The sequence below is a fragment of the Paramisgurnus dabryanus genome, chromosome 4, assembly GCF_030506205.2.
Source record: "Paramisgurnus dabryanus chromosome 4, PD_genome_1.1, whole genome shotgun sequence".
In the NCBI taxonomy this organism is placed as follows: domain Eukaryota; kingdom Metazoa; phylum Chordata; class Actinopteri; order Cypriniformes; family Cobitidae; genus Paramisgurnus; species Paramisgurnus dabryanus.
In genome coordinates this window covers 24,878,458-24,901,148 of record NC_133340.1, presented here as the reverse complement: position 1 = coordinate 24,901,148, position 22,691 = coordinate 24,878,458, and the positions used below count along the sequence as shown (strand labels likewise).

The following is a 22,691-nucleotide window of genomic DNA, read 5'->3' as shown; positions in this document are numbered from 1 at the left end:
TTGCCCTTGCAATTACATAAACAAGTTGTTTTTATGTAACGTTAATTAAAAGTCACCCGAAAAGCTTTTGTGAGTCACCATCGGGCCTCTAATGGGACGCAGATGGAGGGAATCCGTCCCACATTTGATGATTACGGATCGAGTCTGTAATCATGCTTTCTCTTGGCGGCTGCTAGGCTGTGCTTCGTGGTTCCTGAATAATTTCTTTTTATGAAAGCAAAAATGGACCAAGTCTTGCCAGTTACTATTTTTTTAAACAAACTATCGAGTCGATCCAAGTTTTTTGTTCAATGCACTGCGATCAGGCAGCTGTCTTACACATGACAAATTGTCCATAGAAGACTGTTCTTCTACATGTTTTATGAGTTAGATTAGCTGCTGAATTTTTTTTTTAACAAGGACACTGCAAACCTATCATGGTTTAAATATGGTTTATAATGACACAGGAATAAATTGTCATTTTTTTTAAGTAAGAGATGATGTGATGTGTCCCTGTACTAGTAATCCTGGGGTTTGGTCTTATATCCGGCAGCTGCTGAGCTTTCAGGTGTGATTACAGAAGAGACAGATGTTATGTCATGAGATAAAAGAGATTAGGTGAAAACATTTGGTACAATAATTTCAAAAATGAAAGAAGCGTTTCAATCCAAAATGTGCATTTCCTGTCACTGACCTCATCCAAACCCTTAAACCAAAAGTAAGACATTTTTGAATACAATTTTAGGTGCACTGCCCCTTTAACTCTTTCCCCGCCATTGACGAGATATCTCGTCAATTAAGAGAAAACGCTTCCCCGCCAATGACGAGATTTTCCGTCTTTCCGCAATACCGCTATTATCCACCAGGTGGCGCCCTTCCGCAACTTTTTAAAACCGGAAGTATTGCCCTATGGCAAGCTGCTGCATGTCCGTGTCTGTTTTAAAGATCGCTCTGAATGGGATCTCTATGAAAAATCCGTCATAAAAATTGAAATATCTCTGCTTTTTGCTCAAAATATGGTGTTTTTGCAAAAACCTACCCATATTCAAAAGCTGATTGCAAAAGAACCACTAAAGGTAGGATGAAACGGTTTTTTTTTGTTTGAAAGCAGAGGGTCTGTTCTTTCCTTTGGTATATTGTATGTTTATATATTTAAAGAAGAACATTTTCTGGAAGGCATTAAACTTTGGTGAAAATCATGAAAAACGCTGGCGCTGGCTGGCAACTTTTTTTAAAAATGCTGGCGGTGAAAGAGTTAAGAAGTATGCTTTTGTTTTATGCATGTTGTTCTTCCACCCCAAAATCATTTATTCACCTCATTCAAAGCCCAAAAACTTGCAAGAAATATTTGAGGTATTTGTTTTGTATACGTTCTTTAGGTGCACTGTCCCTTTAAGAAGTATGTTGTTGTTTTATGCATGTTGTGGTTGTTATCCTCTCAAAATGTAAATTCTGTCAACATTCACATCACCCGGTTTTCCAAAAACTTTTTTTATTCTGCAAAAGACAAACTTAAATATTTTGAAAAATCTTTGAGCTGTTTTGTATACGGTCTTTAGGTGCACTGTCCCTTTAAGAAGTATATTGTGGTTTTGAGCACCTCGTTTCAAACCCTTTGACTTAAAGGCAGGGTGCATGATCTCTGAAAGCCAATGTTGATATTTAAAATCACCTACACAAACATGCCGCCCCTACCCCAATAGAATCTGGACCTTCTTTTGATAGACCCGCCCCACACATACGCAACCCAGGCAACGATGTTGGTTAGTAGACACGCCCCTTAATGCTGATTGGCTACAAGTGTGTTTTGGTACTCGGCCCGACTCCCTTTTCCAAAGTGTTTTTCAAAAATCATGCATCATGCCTTTAAACCAAAACCTTTATCTTTTTGACAAAAGACCATGTAAGATATTTGAAGAGTGGTGTATTTTTGAATACATATTTGGGTGCACTGTCTCTTTAAGAAGTATGCTGTTGTTTTATTTAGGTTGTTCTTTTCCCCCAAAATCAGCATTTACTCACCTCATCAAACCCTTTAGCTTTAACCGAAAACTTGCAAAAGACATACTTAAATATTTTGAAAAATGTTTGAGCTGTTTATTTTGTTTACATTCTTTAGGTGCACTGTCCCTTTAAGAAGTATGTTGTTGTTTTGCTCTCAAAATGGGATTCTGTCAACATTCACTCGTCTCGTTTCCCTTTGTCTTCAACCAAAAACTTTATTTATTCTGCAAAAAACAAACTTAAATATTTAGAAAAATCTTTAAACTGTTTGTTTTGTATACGGTCTTAAGGTGCACTGTCCCTTTAAGAAGTATATTGTGGTTTTGAGCACCTCGTTTCAAACCCTTTGACTTAAAGGTGGGGTGCATGATCTCTGAAAGCCAATGAGGACATTTGAAATCACCTAAACAAACACGCCCCTACCCCAATAGAATCTGGACTTCTTTTGATAGACCCGCCCCACACATACGCAACCCAGGCAACAATGTCGTTTAGTAGACACGCCCCTTAATGCCTTAATCCAAACCCTTTAGCTTTAAATGAAAACTTGCAAAAGAAAACAAAAATATTTTGAAAAAGTTTGAGTTTTTTATTTTGTATACCTTCTTTAGGTTCACTGTCCCTTTAAGAAGTATACTGTTGTTTTTTTATGTTGTTATTTTCCCCCAAAATGAGCATTTACTCACCTCATCCAAACCCTTTAGCTTTAACAGAAAACTCGCAAAAGAAAACATAAATATTTTGAAAAAGTTTGAGCTTTTTATTTTGTATACCTTCTTTAGGTGCACTGTCCCTTTAAGAAGTATGTTGTTGTTTCCCTCTCAAAATGGGCATTCTGTCAACATTCACTCGCCTTGTTTCAAACCTTTTTTCTTTATCCAAAAACTTTATTTATTCTGAAAAAAATAATAATATTCTAAAGAATCTTTGAGCTGTTTGTTTTAGGATACATTTTTGGGTGCACTGTCCCTCTAAGAAGTATGTTGTTGTTGCTGTTGTTTTTCCCCAATAAGTGAGCATTCTGTCAATAAGCACTTGCCTCGTTTCAAACCTGTATAACTAAAATTTGTTTAAGCTGTTTGTTTTTGTATATATTTTTGAGTGCACTGTCCCTTTAAGAAGTATGTTGTTGTTTTGTAGGAGTCTTCAGCAGTTACTGGAGTTTGAGGGTGATGTTGAGGAGACCTTCTGTCTGAATTTTGCAGTAAGTAAAATGACACCTTTAATCTTTTTGTAGTAGGGTTATTTACTATAAATAAATCTATAAAGATATGAATAATTTCCTCCTAATTTTATAATTATCCACTACAGTATATCACCAAGCCATAAATGAAATGTATGTGAATCTTTAGTTTAGCAGATTTTTTACATAAATAAATATAATGCCTAACACTATTCTTAAAACACGATCACACGGTGGGGTGGGAAGTTTTTGTTTGACAAATCAAAATACTAAAAGAAACAACTCTTTTCACAGATTACAAGAGAGTATTATGGGATCACAGAGGTTAAAGAGCTGGTGCAGGGAGGAAAGACAATCGCTGTGGATAAAACCAACAGGTGCGAATCTCTGCAGTGTGTGTGTGTATATCTTTAAATAAACAGCTAAAGAGGTCATGAAGTCCTCGACTCCATATTTCACTGCATGGGTGTACCTACAGTATTTAGTGGGTGTGTGGTGGAATTGCAAAATTTCGAGGCTGTGGCAACAAATGCAGCATTGTTGCAACCTTATTGTACTGTAGAAAACGTGTTGCCAAATTCAAGAGTGTATTTCAGGAAAAAGCAACAATTTATTTGGTGTGTGTGACAGTAAGGTTAGGCAAAGGGCCGTCCTGTTAAAATTGATATCACCTCAGGAATTGATATTATTAGTGACATAAAAAATGAATCGTGCACCCTTGTTGTGAGAAAAGTGCTTGTACTGCTGGGTCAGCACTCGCTCGACTATTCTGCAAAAATCCAAACCTTGCTAAGTAAAGCCACGTACAGCCACAGAGAGAGATCAGGTTCTCTAGTCAGTCTGACTTTGTCATCTGATCTTGTGAAGAGATTATAGATGTTTGTCCTGGACTGATCATCAGTCTCAATTCACTCACTCCAGTGTACATGCATTGAATTACATTTGACACGTATACTTTACTGATCTCAAAAGAGAGATTTTGTCCTGAGAGTCTTGTACAGTTGGATCCTTGGCAGGATTTTGATGAACACAACAGAAGATATTTGATAAATGTTGATAAGCACACAGTTTACAGTACCCATTGAGTTCTAGCATATTTGTTTTTTTACTATGGAAGTCAATGGTTATAATTAGCTGTGTGCTTGCCATAATAAATTTTCGAAATATCTTCTATGCACTGCAAAAAAAATTATTTCAAGAAAAAAAATCTTAGTATTTTTGTCTTGTTTTCAGTAAAAATATCTAAAAATTCTTAAATTAAGATGCTTGATGAGCAAAATGACCCAAGAAAATAAGTCTAGTTTTTAGACAAAAATATCTAATTTAAGTGATTTTGTGCATAAAACAATCTGCCAATGGGGTACGCAAATTTTTCTTGAATTTATCTTGAATTTAATGTTTAAGAAAAATTTTCAAGACTTTTTGCTTACCCCATTGGCAGATTTTTATGCTTGTTTTATGCACAAAATCACTTTAATTTGATATTTTTGGTCTAAAAACTAGACTATTTTCTTGGGTCGTTTTGCTCATCAGGAAGAAGCATCTTAATTTAAGATTTTTAGATATTTTTACTGAAAACAAGACAAAAATACTAAGAATTTTTTTTCTTGAAAATATTTTTTTTTGCAGTGTGTGTTGATCAGAAAAAAATTATATTTTTCATCATTTTTCAAGTCATTATTTAGTTAAAAATTAATGTGTCATCATAAACTTTATTAAACTTTTATTAACATCTGAAAATATACTTCCGCCCTCTTGTGACGATCATTCTTTGATGATGTCAGCTAGACGGCTTGGGCGGGAACATCCGTTAACTCCGCCCCCTCCAACTGTCAGTCTGCTGCCAGTTCCATTTCTGAATGAAACGCCTACTTTTCCATATTCAATCAAAACAGAGTGGACAACACAAGCCACGCCCACTACTTTCCCTTGGGTGATATTCTGTTTCACTCGGAAATACGTTACAACACGGAAGGCAACTTCTGGTTCAGAGGAAATTAGCACAACAATATTTTACAATTTAAATAATATGTGACCCAGTCTGTGAAAACCCAGCTAAAGTAATTTTGTTGAGTTATTTCTACATAAAATCATCCTATATCATGTAAAGAATATACACTGGAAAAAATGACTTTCTTAAATAGTATTTTTGTCTTGTTTTTAGGATAAATATCTAAAAAATCTTAAATCAAGATATATTTTCTTGATGAGCAAAATGACCTAAAAAAAGTGTAGTTTTAAGACAAAAAATATCAAATTTAATTGAATTTGTGGATGAAACAAGCAAAAAAATCTGCCAATGGGGTAAGTAAAAAATCTTGAACTTTTTGCTTTAAAACTTAATTCAAGAAAAAATTGCTTATCCCATTGGCAGATTTTTTTTACTCGTTTTGTTTTTCACTTAAATTTGATACATTTTGTCTAAAAACTAGACTTATTTTCTTAGGTTATTTTGCTCATTAAGAAAAAACATCTTGATTTAAGAATTGAGCAAAAAATGATTTTCAAGAAAAAAATTCTTAGTATTTTGTCTTGTTTTCAGTTAAAATATCTAAAAATTCTTAAATAAAGATGATTTTTCTTTATGAGCCAAATTATCCAAGAAAATAAGTTTAGTTTTTAGACCAAAAATATCACATTTTAGTGATTTTGTGCATAAAACAGGCAAAAAATGCTTGGTAAGAAAGTCATTTTTGCAGTGTACAATGAGAAAATAAGAAAATAACCCAAGAACCAAGAAAATAAGTCTAGTTTTTAAAACAAAAATATTAAATTTAAGTGATTTTGTGCATAAAACAAGCAAACAAATCTGCCAATGGGGTAAGCAAATTTTTCTTGAATTTAGTGCTTAAAGAAATGTTTAAGATTTTTTTTTTCTGGGGTCGTTTTGCTCATCAAGAAAAAGCACCTTGACTTGAGAATTTAAATACTAAGAATTTTTTTCTTGAAAATAATTTTTTGCAGTGTAGATGTATTTTCTTCCATCATTTTTCTCATCAAGAAAATGCATCTTAATTTAAGAATATTTAGATATGTGTCCTGAAAACAAGACACAAATACTAAGTCATTTTTTGCAGTGTAACCTATATTTTTAATATTGAATGAGTAAGGCCATGTCAAAGACCTGGATTTCATAGACCGAGTCGCATAAATTTCAAAGATGTGTCAAAATGCCAATATATATATGAGAAGTGCAAATGCAAAAGCCGCTAAATGCTACCACCATCAAAAATTTAATAATGACATTAACCGAATGCTCTCGGCACGTATTATACATTTATCAAATACTTTCACTTCAAATCCCTTAATCCCGGCCTCAAGCCTTTCAGAAATACAGAAATGCATTAAGAGTCTTATGAAAATGCTCATTTACAAGAAAACATGTCAAACGCACAGAGAGGGTTTTGCATCTGAGCTCTTCATATACACATTAGATGAAAATGTATTGTTATTTGCTGTCTTTTAGGAAGGAGTTTGTTCAGGCGTATCTTCAGTATGTGTTCACTGACTCAGTACAGGAGCTGTATTCTGCATTCTCCAGCGGTTTCCTCAAGGTTTGCGGTGGAGAGATCCTCTCTCTCTTCCAGCCCTCCGAGCTCATGGCCATGGTGGTTGGCAACAACAACTACAACTGGGAGGAGATGGAAAAGGTGATTTTCGGTTCTGTTATACAGACTTGGGAAATGTCCGTATAGAGCACTTTCAAAAGAAAGCTACGTTGTTACTGGTTGAAAATGAAGTTTGAGTGATCCATAAATAGCACCTCACGCGACAGTCTCGCGTTTGTCGCGTGTAGGAGTTTAATGTTTCTCTTTCATTCCCAGAATGCCACATACAAGGGCGAGTTCTCTGCCTCCCACCCAACGGTCAAAATGTTCTGGGAGGTGTTTCATGAGTTTCCGCTTGAGAAGAAAAAGCAGTTCTTATGTAAGTAATTGACAGTGGGATTGCTTTTGACATGTATTGTTTTGGATGAAACCGTGTGAGTAACCTTCTGGTGTAAATAAATCATCTTGTAGAGAGTTCACCTCCAACCTAAAAGCAATACTCCAGCCAAATATCAAAATGACCCCATGATTTACTCATGCTCAAGCAATCTGAGATACATATGTCCATCATCTTTCAGACGAGCACATTTAGAGTTATTTTAGTAAATATCCTTGCTCCAAGCTTATACACGGCAAAAAATGACTTTCTTACTTGGTATATTTGCCTTGCTTTCAGTACAAATATCTAAAAATTCTTCAATTAAGATGCATTTTCTTGATGAGCAAAATGACCTTAGAAAATAACTCTAGTTTTTAAACAAAAAATATACAATTTAAGTGAATTTGTGCTTAAAACACGCAAAAAAAAAATCTGCCAATGGGCTAGGAATTTTTTTCTTAAAAGTGTTTAAGAAAAAAGTTCCTTTTTTTACCCCATTTGCAAATGTTTTTGCTTGTTTAAGCACAAATTCACTTACATCTTATGTTTACTTAAAAAACATTTGTCTAAACTAAAATGAAGATGCATTTTCTTGAAAATAAATCTAGTTTTTAGACCGAAAATATGAAATTTAAGTGAATTTGTGCTTAAAACAAGCAAAAAATAAATAAAAATCCGCCAATAGGGTAAGAAAATTTGTCTTGAATTTTCAAGTGTTTTAGAAATAGTAAACTTATTTCAGGATTTTTTTCTTACCCCATTGGCAGATTTTTTTGTTTGTTTTAAGCACAAATTCACTTAAATTTTATGTTTACTTAAAAAAACATTTGTCTAAACTAAAATGAAGATGCATTTTCTTGAAAATAAATCTAGTTTTTAGACCAAAAAAAATAAAATTTAAGTGAATTTGTGCTTAAAACAAGCAAAAAAATAAATAAATAATCCGCCAATAGGGTAAGAAAATTAGTCTTGAATTTTCAAGTGTTTTAGAAAAAGTAAACTTATTTCAGGATTTTTTTTCTTACCCCATTGGCAGATTTTTTTGTTTGTTTTAAGCACAAATTCACTTAAATTTTATGTTTACTTAAAAAAACATTTGTCTAAACTAAAATGAAGATGCATTTTCTTGAAAATAAATCTAGTTTTTAGACCAAAAAAAATAAAATTTAAGTGAATTTGTGCTTAAAACAAGCAAAAAAATAAATAAATAATCCGCCAATAGGGTAAGAAAATTAGTCTTGAATTTTCAAGTGTTTTAGAAAAAGTAAACTTATTTCAGGATTTTTTTTCTTACCCCATTGGCAGATTTTTTTTGTTTGTTTTAAGCACAAATTAACTTAAATTTTATGTTTACTTACATTTTTTTTGTCTAAACTAAAACTAAGATGCATTTTCTTAAAAAAAAAAAATGATATGTCTTGTTTTCAGTAAAAATATCTAAAAATTCTTAAATTGGGATGCTTGTTCTTGATGAGCAAAACAACCCAAGAAAATAATTTTAGTTTTTAGACCAAAAATCTAATTTAAGTGAATTTGTGCACAAAACAAGCAAAAAATCTGCCAATGGGGTAAGCACATTTTCCTAGAAATTTTCTTGAATTTAGTGTTTAAGAAAAATATTCAAGATTTGTTTGCTTACCCAATTTTTTCTTGAAAATATTTTTTTGCACAGTGTGGGGTAAGAAATTTGACTTGAATTTTCAAGTGTTTTAGAAAAGTAAAAAAATCTTTTCTTACCCTATTGGCAGATTTTTTGCTTGTTTCAAGTACAAATTTACTTAAATATGATTTATTTAATCATATGTTTGGTCATTTTGCTTATCAAGAAAATGCATCTTGATTTAAGAATTTTTTGATATTTGTACTGAAAAAAGACAAAAATAGTAGATAAGAAAGTCTTTTTGTAAAGTTTGAAATATTATCTTTAAGATATTTTTTGTACAAAATGGCATCGATTACCCCCAAAGGACCTTTAGTAACCCCTTGGAGCCATGTGGATTACCTCTGTCAAGGATGAATGTACTTTTTGAAGGGTTTAAATTCAGACGCTGTTCCCTGATCCCTGTTTTCTCCCATTTTAAGCTTGGAAGAGCATTTACTTAAATAACTTCAAATGTGCTCGTATGAAAGATTATGGCTGATGGATCTCGGATTTCTCGAGTACATCATGGGATAATTTTGATATTTGGCTGGATGACTCCCTTTAAAGGAAACACCTTGACGAGTTAGTAAAAGTCTTTCAGATTATTTGAAATTATATGCAGGTGTGTTCTACCTAAATTTCATACAAATGTAGTTCTCAACTAGCTTGACACCAATGGTATATAGAAAGCCTAATTTTGAAGTCGTAAATGTGCTAATAAAGCCTAAATCTGTTTTTTTCCTGCCCCAGTGTTTCTGACAGGCAGCGATCGGATACCCATACACGGCATGGCTAGTCTACGCATAGTCATCCAGTCCACTGCTGCTGAAGAGCACTACCTGCCTGTGGCTCACACCTGTTATAACATGCTGGACATGCCCTGCTACCAGACCAAAGAGACCCTGCGGCACCGGCTCATGCACGCCGTGGAGCAGTACGAGGGCTTCAGTCTGGTCTGAACGGGACGTGGGACAGGCCTGCGATGGTCTGGAAGTCGTCCGGAGAGTTCATTTATTTGCTATATGCTGGAACTGCACTTTAATCCTGTGGGGAATCGGAACGAATGCTCTCGTACTTACCGCAAATGAGCACATACTGAATATGAGTAAAGCTATTATTTTACTATTTTTACAGTGACTTGCTGATTTGGTTTCATAAAATCTGTGCACACTTTAACTTTTTTTGGGGGGTTGTCAAAGTTTCTATTTTTAAAAAATCCAACAAAAATAAATAACAAAGATTAGGATGGCATAGTCAAGCTTTCTTTATATATTTTGTAAATATGTTTGACGTTTTTGAATCAAGACGGTTTGCTCTGTTGCCTAAGCCGATTTATTTAGAGTTTTCTGGATGTAAAACAAATTTGGTAGTTGAAACACAGAACGTCCTTTGTATCCTCAATACCGACCAAACCGTAAAAGTAGTTAATGGCCATCTAGAATGAGATTTTCATCACAATGTTTTTTTGGGGGGGGCTCGTCCGGGATCAAGATGGGAGACGTAAAGCTACTTTTAGCACGGAGTATCAGCTGACGAGTTTTTTTCTCTTTTTCTTTTTGTGCACAAATTCAACAGATTATGCAGTTCCTCAACTCCTGCAGTAAATCCTTTCTTACAGTTTTCTTTTGTACAGCAGTAAATCATCACAAAAATAAAAACGTATCATCTTATCATATACGAAAACATGCAACGCCCAGGTGGATGCTGCTTTTTTGGAAATCTTTTGCATTAATATTGGGAGAGGACACGGTTTTTCTTTAAGAGCAACGTGGACACTTTCGGTTGAGATTTTGTGAGAAAGACGCGAAATCAGCAATAACTACTGGTTGACGTACGCATGCTAGTAATGGGATTTTAATTGTGTTTTAATCCAACAAATGTGAATAGTCTTAATAGTTGCATTAATTTTACACACGATCAGTTTTCAGTTTAATTCCTCCTGTTCTCTCACAGAAATGTAGTGTTTTACATTTTCCGTTAACATTTTTTTTCTGAAAAGTGTGACTGATAGGTTGGTTTTGAGAAAAGTAACATAAGAGTGATTTATAGTTAACAGCTCTTGGTTTGAAACGTGTCTGTAATCGACCACAGTGGTTTGTTTACTGTGGTGTTATGCATCTAGCTGCATGAAGACGTGTTTGTATGATGGAAAGTCACACGGAAGTGTTCCTATCCAACTTATACCTTTCTGTCAATGTAAGCAAACAAGGGCTTCTTAGTGGCTACTGATGCATTATTTTAGTAAAGTATATTTACTTTTATAGCTTTCAAATGGAATATATTGTTTTATCTATTTTTTTCCAGAACAATAAAATTATAATTTCGCCTCAGTTTCTGTGTTCATGTCATTTCACGACACTAATTCCTGCAATTTTAATGGACAGATTTATTAACTTTTGCCATTATAAAATAACTTCTGGGATTTACTACAGACACAGTGAAAAATTTGCGCTGAAAAGGCGACACATTCGTTTTTTTGCAATTGGTTTTATTAAATATTGTGCATTTGTAGGAGTTTGCCTTTCAGACGCAAAATATATGATAGGATTTACATAAATCACACAACCTGATTTACTAAGGTTTACGCTCATCTATAGCTGCGTTTACATTAAAATTTTGCGCAAAACTTTAGCGTTAATTTCTAAATGTTGACAAAAACTTTGACAATGTTTACATTAACGAATGTTATTTGAATAAAACATAATTTGGTTGTCTCACGACAAGTCATTCCAAAAAACATGGTAATTGGTGTGTTTGATTTCATACGGTGCAGCGCAGATCGACTTGCAGATGACATCAAAATACAGCACGTCACTCGAGAGCATACAGAGCAGTCAATTTTGAATCGCTCTCGCTATATTTTGATGTCATACGCTTGTCAGTTCTTGTGACGCCACATGAAGTCAAACACACATTTTCTTCCATCTTGTCCATAAACCAAACATACTGCATAATTTTTAAAGAGTGGTCGTGACTTTTTTATGTTAGGTGACTTGGAAATATGCAAATTTCCATTGAAGTTTTGCAATTTATTCCTTTTACAAACAGCACACTTTTTTCGCGATATGTGGGAGTTAATGCGAAATTGTTGTGTTTTTATTCAATGCCATTTCAATTTGCACAATTTGAAGGGTAATTGAAACGTAGCATGGGTGTACTGGAATTTGCGCCATTATTTAACGCCTACAAAGGCATGTCTTAAAACTATTTACGCTGCTCTTACATTTTTTGCACCTTTGTTCTTTAATGTGCACCTTTGTCAGACCCCCCCCCCCCATAGGGCACATTTTGGAAATGGTATATGGTATGGTATATGCCCAACTAACTTTCGCATTCCTGTTAACCATGGTAGAGCGCTTCCGGTTCTGTATGCTCTGCTGCTGTTTTCATAAATGAGAAGCCTTCAGGAGCTAACAAATATGAGAATAACCAATGTCCAGTGGATGTGCTCGTTAACATGGGGAAGGAGGTGGTATCAATAAGTCAATTCATATCAAGTTTGTGTAGAAAAGAGTTCATCATAGAAAGTAAGAAGCATCATGTTTTTCTTGTTGTTAATTCTTCGAAGTGTGGATAAGAGGTACTGGAATTCAATGAGAAACATTTTAAATATAGGTTTTTCTTTTTTGAATTTCTGTTTGTGAATGTAATGTTTGGATACAAGTATTAAAAAATTGGTAACAAATTCAATACATTTCTGTTTGTGTGTAAAATAAAAAACATATAATACTACCACGCATATAGGACATGCACATGACGTCACCTACGGCGAAAGTGACTGCGGTTACAAAAAGTCTGAGCAACCGCATTAGCATAGCGTGGGAAACGCGTCTATAATGGGAAAAGTAGTTGTGTGATCGACTGTGCTAACAGATTCAACAAACTGCAAAAAACACTCAAAGAAGAAGTTAATCAGTAGCAGTAGCCAGTAAACGCCAGTAAAACTGACTATTATATCTGCTTTAAATTGAATTTAGTTGGCCTTAACAGTGACCCTAACAACTTGCCAAACAACCAGTAGTCTGTGGACATTGGCATATGGCCAGATATTGCTTTTCCTGACATTCATGTTTATCTTGCCTAACACTTTTAAACCATCCCACCTTTGTAGAACACAAGGCTCATAATGGATGTTTTTTTATGAAGGCTCACTGACAAAACTTGGCAATTACACAGAATAAGAGTATTCATTGGTGTATTACCTGACATATGGCTTCTGCTACTGTTTTACTTCCCCTTTAAGTATTTTTTTTTTGTTGAATCTGTTACAGTCGATCACACAACTACTTTTCTTTCATTTTAGACGTATTTCACGCTATGCTAATCAGTGTTGCCAGATCTCGCGAGACAAATAAGCAACCAGGCCTGTGAAAACAAGCCCAAAACAAGCGACTTTTCAACGCGCCCCTAAACCCCCCTCCAAGCCTCAAATTTTTTTGGTCAAAGCTGTGAGTGATAAGCACGCGAGATGGCAGAAGGTTGCTATGGTTATTTCAGTGTCAATCATCATCACATTTTCGGGAGTGAGTCTTGTTTCGTACAGACATGAAACGAACATTTAGGGGATTCACTCCAGCATTTACATACGGATGTCATTCCCGAAAGTTTGCAGTGTGTACGAGACCATTGAGGAGAACGGGGCTGCATTTTTTATGTTTCTATCTGCTATCATGTTGTACGAGGTCCGCATGGTGTGCACGTATTTCACACTTAACTGATACTCTGCACAGTGCTTTGAGTCGTCCCACACGACAGGTTGAATCCATTCTTTTACTCCTTTCTCTTTCTCCCAGTCTTTTCCCACTTTGTCCCAGGCATTTGTTCCTCCAAAAAACTCTCCTACAGTCCAGTCAGTCAACATCAGTCGCAACTCGCGCGCATTAATTTAAAGTTTACATCACTCACTGACTACGTTTTCCTAGCCAGAAAAAAAAACAGATTGCCCTGCTCTGCCTCTGATTGGCTGGTACTCGTTGCCATCTGGGTCAGAGCCAATTAGAAACAGGTGTGGGTGGGAAAAAACTGCTGTCTCCTGTGTGTATCCAAGTATGGGGAAAGGGGAGAGACGGAGAGAACAGGCTAGACAAACTCCTACGTTTAAATAACATATAGAAAATATCTGATTGACAAGTTATTATGGAGCTGGGATCAAGCCCAAAAAAGCAACTACACTTTAGAAACAAGCCCAAAATAACGCGACCCGCGACTACCAATATTTGTAAGCGACTTTACAGAAAAGCAAGCCCAAAGTCGCTTATAATAAGCGGACTTGGCAACACTGATGCTAATGCTGTCGCTCAGACTTTCTGCCATTCAGTGGGCGTAACCGCAGTCACTTTCGCCGAAGGTGACGTCACGTGCAAATTCCCGCGCATTTGAAATGACAGATGACACGGTGGAGAAGAAGCTCATTGCTGAGGTCTACAACATAAAATTACCTCAGGAATCCAGCGCTGATGAAGTTGCTGTAAAATTCACTACTTAATGCTTTTTATTCAACTACATTGACGACGCCAAAAGGTAAGATATTAAAAAAACAAACTGTTTAGAGTTACGCGAAACGCAGTCTGTTGAGGACACCTTCTGGTTATAGTCGCTGTATAAATGCAACCAGAGCAGCATATTTACACATTCAGTGACATGTAAACAATTGCAAAAGTTTTTAATACACAAAAAAGATGCAGTATTAGTTAATGGCGGTGTCAAACTCAGTTCCCCCTATGTTTCCCTTTAGTGTAGTGTTTTTATAGCGTTTTCATCACGTTACATTTAGAAAGATTAAAGATTTCAATTGGTTATACTAAAAGGCAATAATATCATGTATTTTATAATACAATTTATTAAATATTTCATACATTTGACAGTTTTCTATTAGGGTATTTCTTTTAAAATATAGCCTGTCTTTTTCTTTTTTTCCTTTACTGGTTGTTTTAAAAATGTAATGTTTGCATACATAATAAATATATATTATACATATAATATGATTCATACTGTAAAAATAATTGACTTACCATTAAGAACAATACAGATACATTACAGAAATGCACACATATACATCTCAGTAGCCATTAAAACTTTAAGTATATAAATAATAAAACCTATAACGTGATAAAAACGCTATAAAAAACACTACACTGAAGGGAAAAATAGGGGGAACATAGGGGGAACAGACTTCGACACAACACCGCCATTGAAGGTAAGTGATTTGCGCAAGTTACGCGCGCGTGAGCGAACGAATTAGCATAAGTTATCGTCCGGTGATGTGGACGCTAATAGTTATCATTAAAGTGTGAATGGTCCTTTACACTAATTCGCGGTGTTTAGTGAATAGCTTTAACTATTAATAAGTTAATGATACTGAAATGAATCCAAAACAAAAGTTCAGAAAAAATAGTTTTATATGTACAAAACACAAATACAATCATGTACTAAAATGTACACACAGTATTCATTTAAGCCATCAGTGTCATAATGTTCCATAAAAACAAAGGTCACGCTACAAGCTTCCAATCTGGAGAATAAGAGAAAAGGATTACGAGCTCACTCGGTTTGGATCTGCATCTACCAAGAACAAAATACACGTACGACATCTTGGGTTTTGCCTAAAGTCGCTCTGTTACTATACACATGTATTATTTTTTCATCCCATATCACAGTTAAACAGTGAACTTAATGTCAGGACCAGTCAGACAATGGGGATTATTTTATGCAAAATAAAAAAATATATAAATTAAGAAATCATTTGCTAAAAAGTACCATGGTTTGTGAGCATCTATAACATATAGCGTAACATTTTATTACCGGCTCTTTGTATGTTAATTCTAGCTTAGTTATTGGTTTACAGCTTCAGTGTTAGGAAAAAGATTATGAACAAATACAAACAATGCATTTTCTCAGAAACATCAATATTGAAAATAAAACTATTTGCAGGAAATATGGCACCAGTATAAATATTCAGAGAACCTTCCTTACATTCATGCCGCCTTGAGAGAAATTCTCAAAATGCCACTGTTCTCATCTCATAGTATTTACATGGATGATTTAAGACCTTAATGTCCTTCAAAGCTTTCTGCCTGATTAAGCAAACTCTTTTATTTCTATGTCATAGCAATATTAAGATCGAAACGATCGAAAAATCGTTACAAATTCATCAGGGTTTCAAAAGGAATTGTGTTTGTCCTCCTCTCCCAGCAAACACCAACCAATCTTCAGTCATAGAAGCAAAACCCAAAGTCCTTCTCGATGCACAATGGAACAAACGCCACTGCAATGTCATTGGCAAAACAGGCATCTGTATGTGCCTGTACTGGAGATACAGTATAAACACATTGAACTCAAATGTCTTTGTACATAGCAGTTCGATAGCAGTTTCTGGTCCTTGTTTGACTAGTAGAGTAAGTCTTCATTTTATTAAGCACTAGATGAATTTGCAGAGTCTCTTTTACTTATAAGCACTTCCAGCAACCTCAGCTTGGCTTTAATGTGCTTATATTCATTGTATTCCTCAGCCAATGGCGTGCGATCTTCCTTTTGCACGTTTCTGTGGGATAAACAAACATAGAAAGATTGTGTTAATACTAAGAAGATCATTTTTTTATAAAGTAACTGGGTTTCATCACACTGATTTTATGCGCATTTTGAAGTATTGCATAACAAACGAGTGATGGAAACGCCAAAATTTCTTAATTCGCAAAAAAGTTTTTACGCTTGCTTGAGGTGGTTTTTAACCTATGCGAATAAATATTTGCGGAATAAATTCTGACGTAGCATAAATGTAACCCACTTGACTGATCGTCTAGCTCAGTGGTTCCCAAATCCAGTCCTCGGGACCCCTCTCCCAGCATGTTTTAGATGTCTCCTTATATGAAACACCTGATTCCACTCATCAGGCTAGGCTGGAAGGAGCCTGATGAGTGGAATCAGGTGTTTCATATAAGGAGACATCTAAAACATGCTGGGAGGGGGGTCCCGAGGACTGGATTTGGGAACCACTGGTCTAGCTCAGGGGTAGGCAACGGCGGTCCTGAAGTGCCGATGTCCTGCAGACTTTAGCTCCACCTCTAATCAATCACACCTGAACAAGCTAATCAAAGTCTAAAGAGTCACTAGAAAACTACATGTAGGCAAGGTTATCAGGGTTGGAACTAAAATGTGCAGGACATCGGCACTTCAGGAGCGACGTTGCCTACCCCTGGTTTAGCTGTATCAGTTGGCGTTGTCTTTACCATATATGGGACTCTACGTCGTACCTAATTTGCATTGGTTTGTTTTTCTTTTATTGCAAATTTTGAAACAATTTGCTTCATGTTTCGATGGATACCCAGCACTTTCAAGCTTCTTTCCAAGGACAAAATTTTGATTATTAAACATCGAAGGTTTGGCTTTACCTGCCGTTCTGCTTGAAGAACTGCTCCTCAAACTCTCTGAGGTTCTTGCGTATCCTTTTCTTCTCCTCACGAGCTTCCTGAAGCTGTTCCACCAGTTCCTGCCTGTTAGTTTGTGTAGAAGAGAGCCAACAATGAAAGCCATTCGGTCAAAAATACTCAATTCCATGTTTGTTGTCTGCCAAACATCACACTTCATTAAATGTAAATGCCAAGCCATGGATTTCAAGAGGAATGATGTATTGAGTAACTTTAACTTTTGATCAAACATAGGAATTTGAATCAGTTGGGTTCAGATGTACTTTCTAAAATCTGATTCGCTCTATAACAAATGAAAGCACTTACGTGGTAGCAGCGTGCAAATTGGACAATCTCATGTCTGAGGCGCTCTTAGACGGCGATAGCTCATCAACGGGTGAGATAAAACCGTCCGTGTCCTCATCCAGCTGCTCGAGCAATCCCAGCATGCTCAGCTCCTGCTTATCCGTGACCATGAACTGGGCACTGGTGTCGTTGTCTTCATCTGAGCCCTCTTCCTCTTCCTGGAAAAGAGTGGACGGTGCTGGTAAGTTGACGTCTGGCTTAACCGGCTTAACCACCACCAGGTATTGACATTTTTAAATCAATACAGCCTCTGAGCTAACAAGCCGCCATGTTAGTACAATCAAAAGCATCTGTAAATGTGATTCAAAGGCGACTGATGCAGATGAATCTGCGTGATTAATGCATCTTACACCCGACAGGGATTTCACTAATGCATTCAGCAGGAGTTTACCCCAATACAAGCCCATGCAGTTACTGATTTGCTCGGGGTAACCACAAGAATCAACAGGCTGCATTCATGATTGGGTTAATTAAGGAAACCGGGGTGGGGGTGGATGGGGGTGAAGTCAACCGTATAACTGATTGGATGAGCAGGGCCAGCGCTTATCACCTTATTGTCGCTGAAGAACAGGGCTGGTACACCCTCGATTATGGGCTGCAGCAGGGGACCTCTGCGCTTGCTGGTGGGCGAACCCTGTGGTGGGTGTTAATAATGAAGTTACAACCCTCTGCAAGACTCCTATGCAACTCATAATAACTTGCTGGGTTTCTTTCTGGCTTCTCATTTTTAAAGCCTCTCTTCAAAATTGTTTTGGGGGATGGACCGAAAACGTCAACTAGGTGCGGAAGCTACAGCTAGAATTGTTCACGTGCCAATTTACTGTATAAACCATGCATACGCAAAGGTCATGGGTTCGAACCCAGGGAACCCCCTGATGATTACAAATGAACACCTTGACTTGCACTTTAAGTCGCTTTGGATAAAAGCGTCTGCCAAATGCATAAATGTAAAACATTTGCATACATTTATACTGTATGTATATAGGATGTGCATTAAAAAACATCCTATTAAACAGAAAAGAGGCTTTAGAGTAATACAGCGACTTGCCATAGAGATATTGCAAATATGAACTACAAGTCTTATTAGGTAACACTTTATTTCGATAGTCCAATTTGGACATTTTACTAATGCTAACTTTGACTTCTTGTCAACTTCCAGTCATAGTTAGTACAATGTCTAAAGTGGACTGAAGTGGACTGTGGAATGAAATAAAGTGTAACCACTTATTAAAGTGAATTATGTATATGGAGAAACCAAGATGGATGGAATATAGGAAAAAAGGAAATTTACTTACAATGACTGGAATGGCGGACGCTCTGCACAGGATCTGTTTGACAAGTCGGTACCGGTCGTAAAGAGGCTTCATGGCCTGTCTTTCATTCTTGGTGACCTTTGAAGATAATAATATAGAAAAAGTTTTACATCACTGCCTTCTTTTATTTTAAATAGGTGGATTTGCATAATCTTAGACTTACTGGTCTTCCATGAATGCTCTCGTAATGTAGAAGAGCTTTCTGAAGGGCCACCTTTTCTGCTCCGATCTGTTCCCGGGTCATATCCTGAAGACAAAACGGATGTTTAGGAGTTGTTGGGCAAATAACAGAGGCCGTCATTCTCCATAGATCCAAATTTATATCGATGCGTTTGGCAGATGCTTTTATCCAAAATTACTTGCAATGCATTCAAGCTATACATTTTATCAATACGTGTGTTCCCTGGGATCAAACCCATTACCCTGTGCCCTGTTAAGACAATGATCTACTAGTTAATGATCTATTCAGCTCTAAAAGATTTTTGAGTCAATAGTTTGTAAACTAAATTGTTAAAAGCAATCTCATTCATCAGTAAATGGCACCTATTATGCAAAATCCACTTTTACAAGATGTGTGGACATAAATGTGTATTGGCAGTGTGTGAACAAAACAACCCTACAATGTAGAAAATCCACCCTCTCATTCTTTATTAATCCCCATTTAACCAAAACCATCTCATTAAACATGCTGTTTTGATTCTCTTGTTAATGTGATGTCACACTGATAAAGACCCACCCACCGCCACTGACTGAATGGTTCATTGTACCCAAAAGCTTTTCCAAATGTGTTTGTAAACGTTCCATACAATTGGGTCATTAAATGGAAGCAATACATACATTTTAAGTAGGGCTGGGTATCGATTCAGATGTTCCAGATTGATTCAGTTTCAATTCGCAAGCTATCAAATTTATTCGATTTTCGATTCTGGTTCTCGGGTCGGTTTTTATACTCGATTTAACTCAATGTATATATATTTAATACAATTACTATATTTATAAAAAAGAACAGTAAACAGAAGTTTACAAGTGGGTAATTAATAAAAAGAAATTAAAAGCCACAAGACCATCGTCGTCGTCTTGCTTGCGAAATCTAAAATGCTTCCATACCTCTGACTTTTTATGTGAAGGTGGCATCAACGTCGATGAAAGCACCTAAAACCGCCATTTTAAGCACTGAATGAATGAATGACAGGCTCGCCTCTTACTCCTTGGTAACATCGCGCAAGGCAAAAAAGACGTGACATCTAGTGAAGAAGACTAGTAATTAGATTAACGTTAATCTTACGTCCAATGTTTGCGGAAATAAATATGAAAAAATCGATTCGTGTTCTTTGGGAATCGATTTTGAATCGACCACGTAAAAAAAAACCCAGATTAATCGAAAAACCCTAATATTAAGTAAGTTAGTAAAATATAAGACGACAAAAGAAACAAACATTGTAACAACTCACCTTAATGTCCTCTGGTCGCCCCACCTCTTTGCGTTTCTCCTCCAGTTTGTTCATTACGGTCTCGAGTGTGCTTTCCACTGGGGGTTTTGGGGCTTTGGTCTCGGGGGTTTTCTTTTCCAGCTGTGACCCGAAACTCTTGGGAAGTGTGTTACTGCGCTGACGGGGGAGGGGCGTCAAATCTTCCTCTGACTTTAGCAGCTTGTGATCTACGACATTATTTACATTTAAAAGATGCTTTCACCTGAAGCGACTTACAAATGAGAAAACATTTAACACTTTGTCTTAAAAGCTAACTATAAACACAGTACACTAAGCTATGTTTTCAGGTTAAAAAGTAATTGAATTTATATCGTATTCGTACCTTTCAAGTCTTTGCGCAGTCTGGCCAGTTCGTTCATCCATCGCAGAACCTCCGGATTGCCGGCTTTATCGCCGTGTGAAGGCTGTGGAGAAATAAAAGAATTTAAATGTACTATACTATTTTGATATTAGCGTCTAGTTTACAAATTTGTCGGCTCTTCTCGGCTTACCCTGTACTTGCGCTCTTCCTCGAACCTTTCTTCGAATCTGTGGATCTTCTTTTTCAAAACGTGGATTCGCTTTGAAAGCTGGGCCGAGGTTAGTTCTTCGCGGTCATCTTCACAGGAACCTAATGAAGAACTCCTCCTCCTACTGAACGAAAAATCGTAAATCTAAGATTTCGTTTTGGAAAATGCGAACCATTTCATTATATTTTGAGCTTATGCTTAATTAATTAAATTTTTTATTTATTGTAATTATAAAAGCCATCTTAGGGACAAAATTAGCTTGAGCTACAAGCACTATGATGGCTGTTGTTTCAGTTTTGTCTGTGATTATTGTATGTGTCCCTATACGAAAATGAATGAATAAATAAATAAAAATAAAGATATAAAGTCTTTACCTGATAAAAGAGTGGGCGTTCGGCGGCGATGGTGGAACCTCTGTGTCGTCCAGATACTGCTGGCTGTCACGGTACGCGTAGAATCGTGGCGAGACCATAGGGTCGCTGTCTTCTTCCAGGAGCTGGCGAATCGGCTTTCCGCCGGTGTGTTGCGAAAGATCTTCCTCGCGGTCGACACTCTCTCTCTGCCATGATGAGTAGGCCGGGACTGGTTCTGTAAACATGTTAAATAAATAGACAAGTTAACTACACACCCTTGAGCTGTGTACGGTACAGAAGACTGTTTAGATTTCGCAATCAATCCGATAAATAGCATTAATAAAATAAATAGCTTTCCAAACAGGCAGCAAGATGCAAAGGACATTCACAACATACTTTTCGTCGTTATTGATAAACAATAGGGCTGTTGAAAGATTTAACGCGATTAATCTCATATAAAATATTTGTGTGTATTATGTGTAATTATTATATGTATAAAAATTGTATTTATGTATTATTATTTTTAAATATGTATATTTATATTAATATAAAAAATCTATATAAATCTAAAAAGTATATATTATAATGATGTTTCTTAAATGCATGCATGCGTGTGTGTGTGTGTGTGTGTGTGTGTATTTATATATACAAAATAATTACACACAATACACACCAAAAAAAATTTATTATGCAAACACAAACTTTTATTTTGAATGCGATTAAAATAAACAATCATGGCCAAAAGATTGCGTACATATTAAAATTTAACCAGGGTGATGCTCTGTTCATTCTGTTGCTGTTTTTTCAGTTCTAAATTCAGCTTTTTGCTGATCCTGCAAAATTCAGCCCAGCGATTTATCTTCAAAGTACACTATCACTTCTGTTCAATAAATGACACATGCATGCTTTTTATTTATACACTTCAGATTATTCACTGTACGAGTGACAAAGTGTCCTTAAAGTCCAAATTATTAAACACTACAGACTGTAAGGTAAACATGAAAATTAGGACACGGTGACCCTTCAGAATGTCGTGTTTATTTACTATAGAGATGCTATCGAACATTCGGCCGTGACCGCAACGTAAGGTCACGTGAGCGATTGAATGATGTACGCAGAAGAATGTTGTAGTAAACACCGAATCCAAAGTGACCCGCATGCATCAATGACCAAATTCGAGCTTATCTGATCTCATAAACTTGATATCAACGTTTTACAGCCCTGACGTCCAGGTACAAACACTTTATATTGTTTGTACACACCAACGCACATTAGTGCGAGCAATAAAATAATGCGTTCAAACAATGTGTTCTCAATTTACAAACAGGACATTCATTTACAAGTTGTACGTCATTTTACGTAGTTTATGCATGTTAACCATGTAAAAGGTGAGGTGATAAACTATTATTTTATTATGATAGCGTCCAAGGTGCTTAGATCTGGGATTCGTCAATGCCCGTCTTAGCAAGCAGCACTTATTAACCACAATACAAAGGCATTTTCAAAGATCAAGGTCTTAAATA

At 36.1% G+C, this 22,691-nt stretch overlaps 2 protein-coding genes across 9 annotated transcripts in view; one reads left to right on the top strand and one right to left on the bottom strand.

Moving 5' to 3' along the window:
- The window catches only part of herc3 (HECT and RLD domain containing E3 ubiquitin protein ligase 3), a 37,952-nt gene extending 26,887 nt beyond the window's left edge, over positions 1-11,065 (top strand). The window contains exons 21-25 of the mRNA XM_065295343.2: positions 3,124-3,187; positions 3,461-3,543; positions 6,633-6,816; positions 6,991-7,093; positions 9,486-11,065. Of these exons, the coding sequence (XP_065151415.1) occupies positions 3,124-3,187; positions 3,461-3,543; positions 6,633-6,816; positions 6,991-7,093; positions 9,486-9,694 (643 nt within the window). The 3' untranslated portion in view covers positions 9,695-11,065. The remainder of the gene's footprint in view (positions 1-3,123; positions 3,188-3,460; positions 3,544-6,632; positions 6,817-6,990; positions 7,094-9,485) is intronic.
- Positions 11,066-15,115: 4,050 nt separating this feature from the next.
- Positions 15,116-22,691, bottom strand: part of fam13a (family with sequence similarity 13 member A) — a 57,847-nt gene continuing 50,271 nt past the window's right edge. For 6 of the 8 annotated variants that reach the window (XM_065295335.2, XM_065295341.2, XM_065295334.2 and 3 more), the window contains 10 exons: positions 21,190-21,403; positions 20,798-20,939; positions 20,629-20,710; positions 20,268-20,473; positions 18,980-19,063; positions 18,799-18,894; positions 18,054-18,137; positions 17,465-17,661; positions 17,123-17,224; positions 15,116-16,275 (listed from right to left, as the gene is read on the bottom strand). In XM_065295335.2, coding sequence (XP_065151407.2) covers positions 16,146-16,275; positions 17,123-17,224; positions 17,465-17,661; positions 18,054-18,137; positions 18,799-18,894; positions 18,980-19,063; positions 20,268-20,473; positions 20,629-20,710; positions 20,798-20,939; positions 21,190-21,403 — 1,337 coding nt within the window. In that variant the 3' untranslated portion in view covers positions 15,116-16,145. The remainder of the gene's footprint in view (positions 16,276-17,122; positions 17,225-17,464; positions 17,662-18,053; positions 18,138-18,798; positions 18,895-18,979; positions 19,064-20,267; positions 20,474-20,628; positions 20,711-20,797; positions 20,940-21,189; positions 21,404-22,691) is intronic. The other 2 variants (XM_065295338.2, XM_065295340.2) reach the window with 1 other exon arrangement.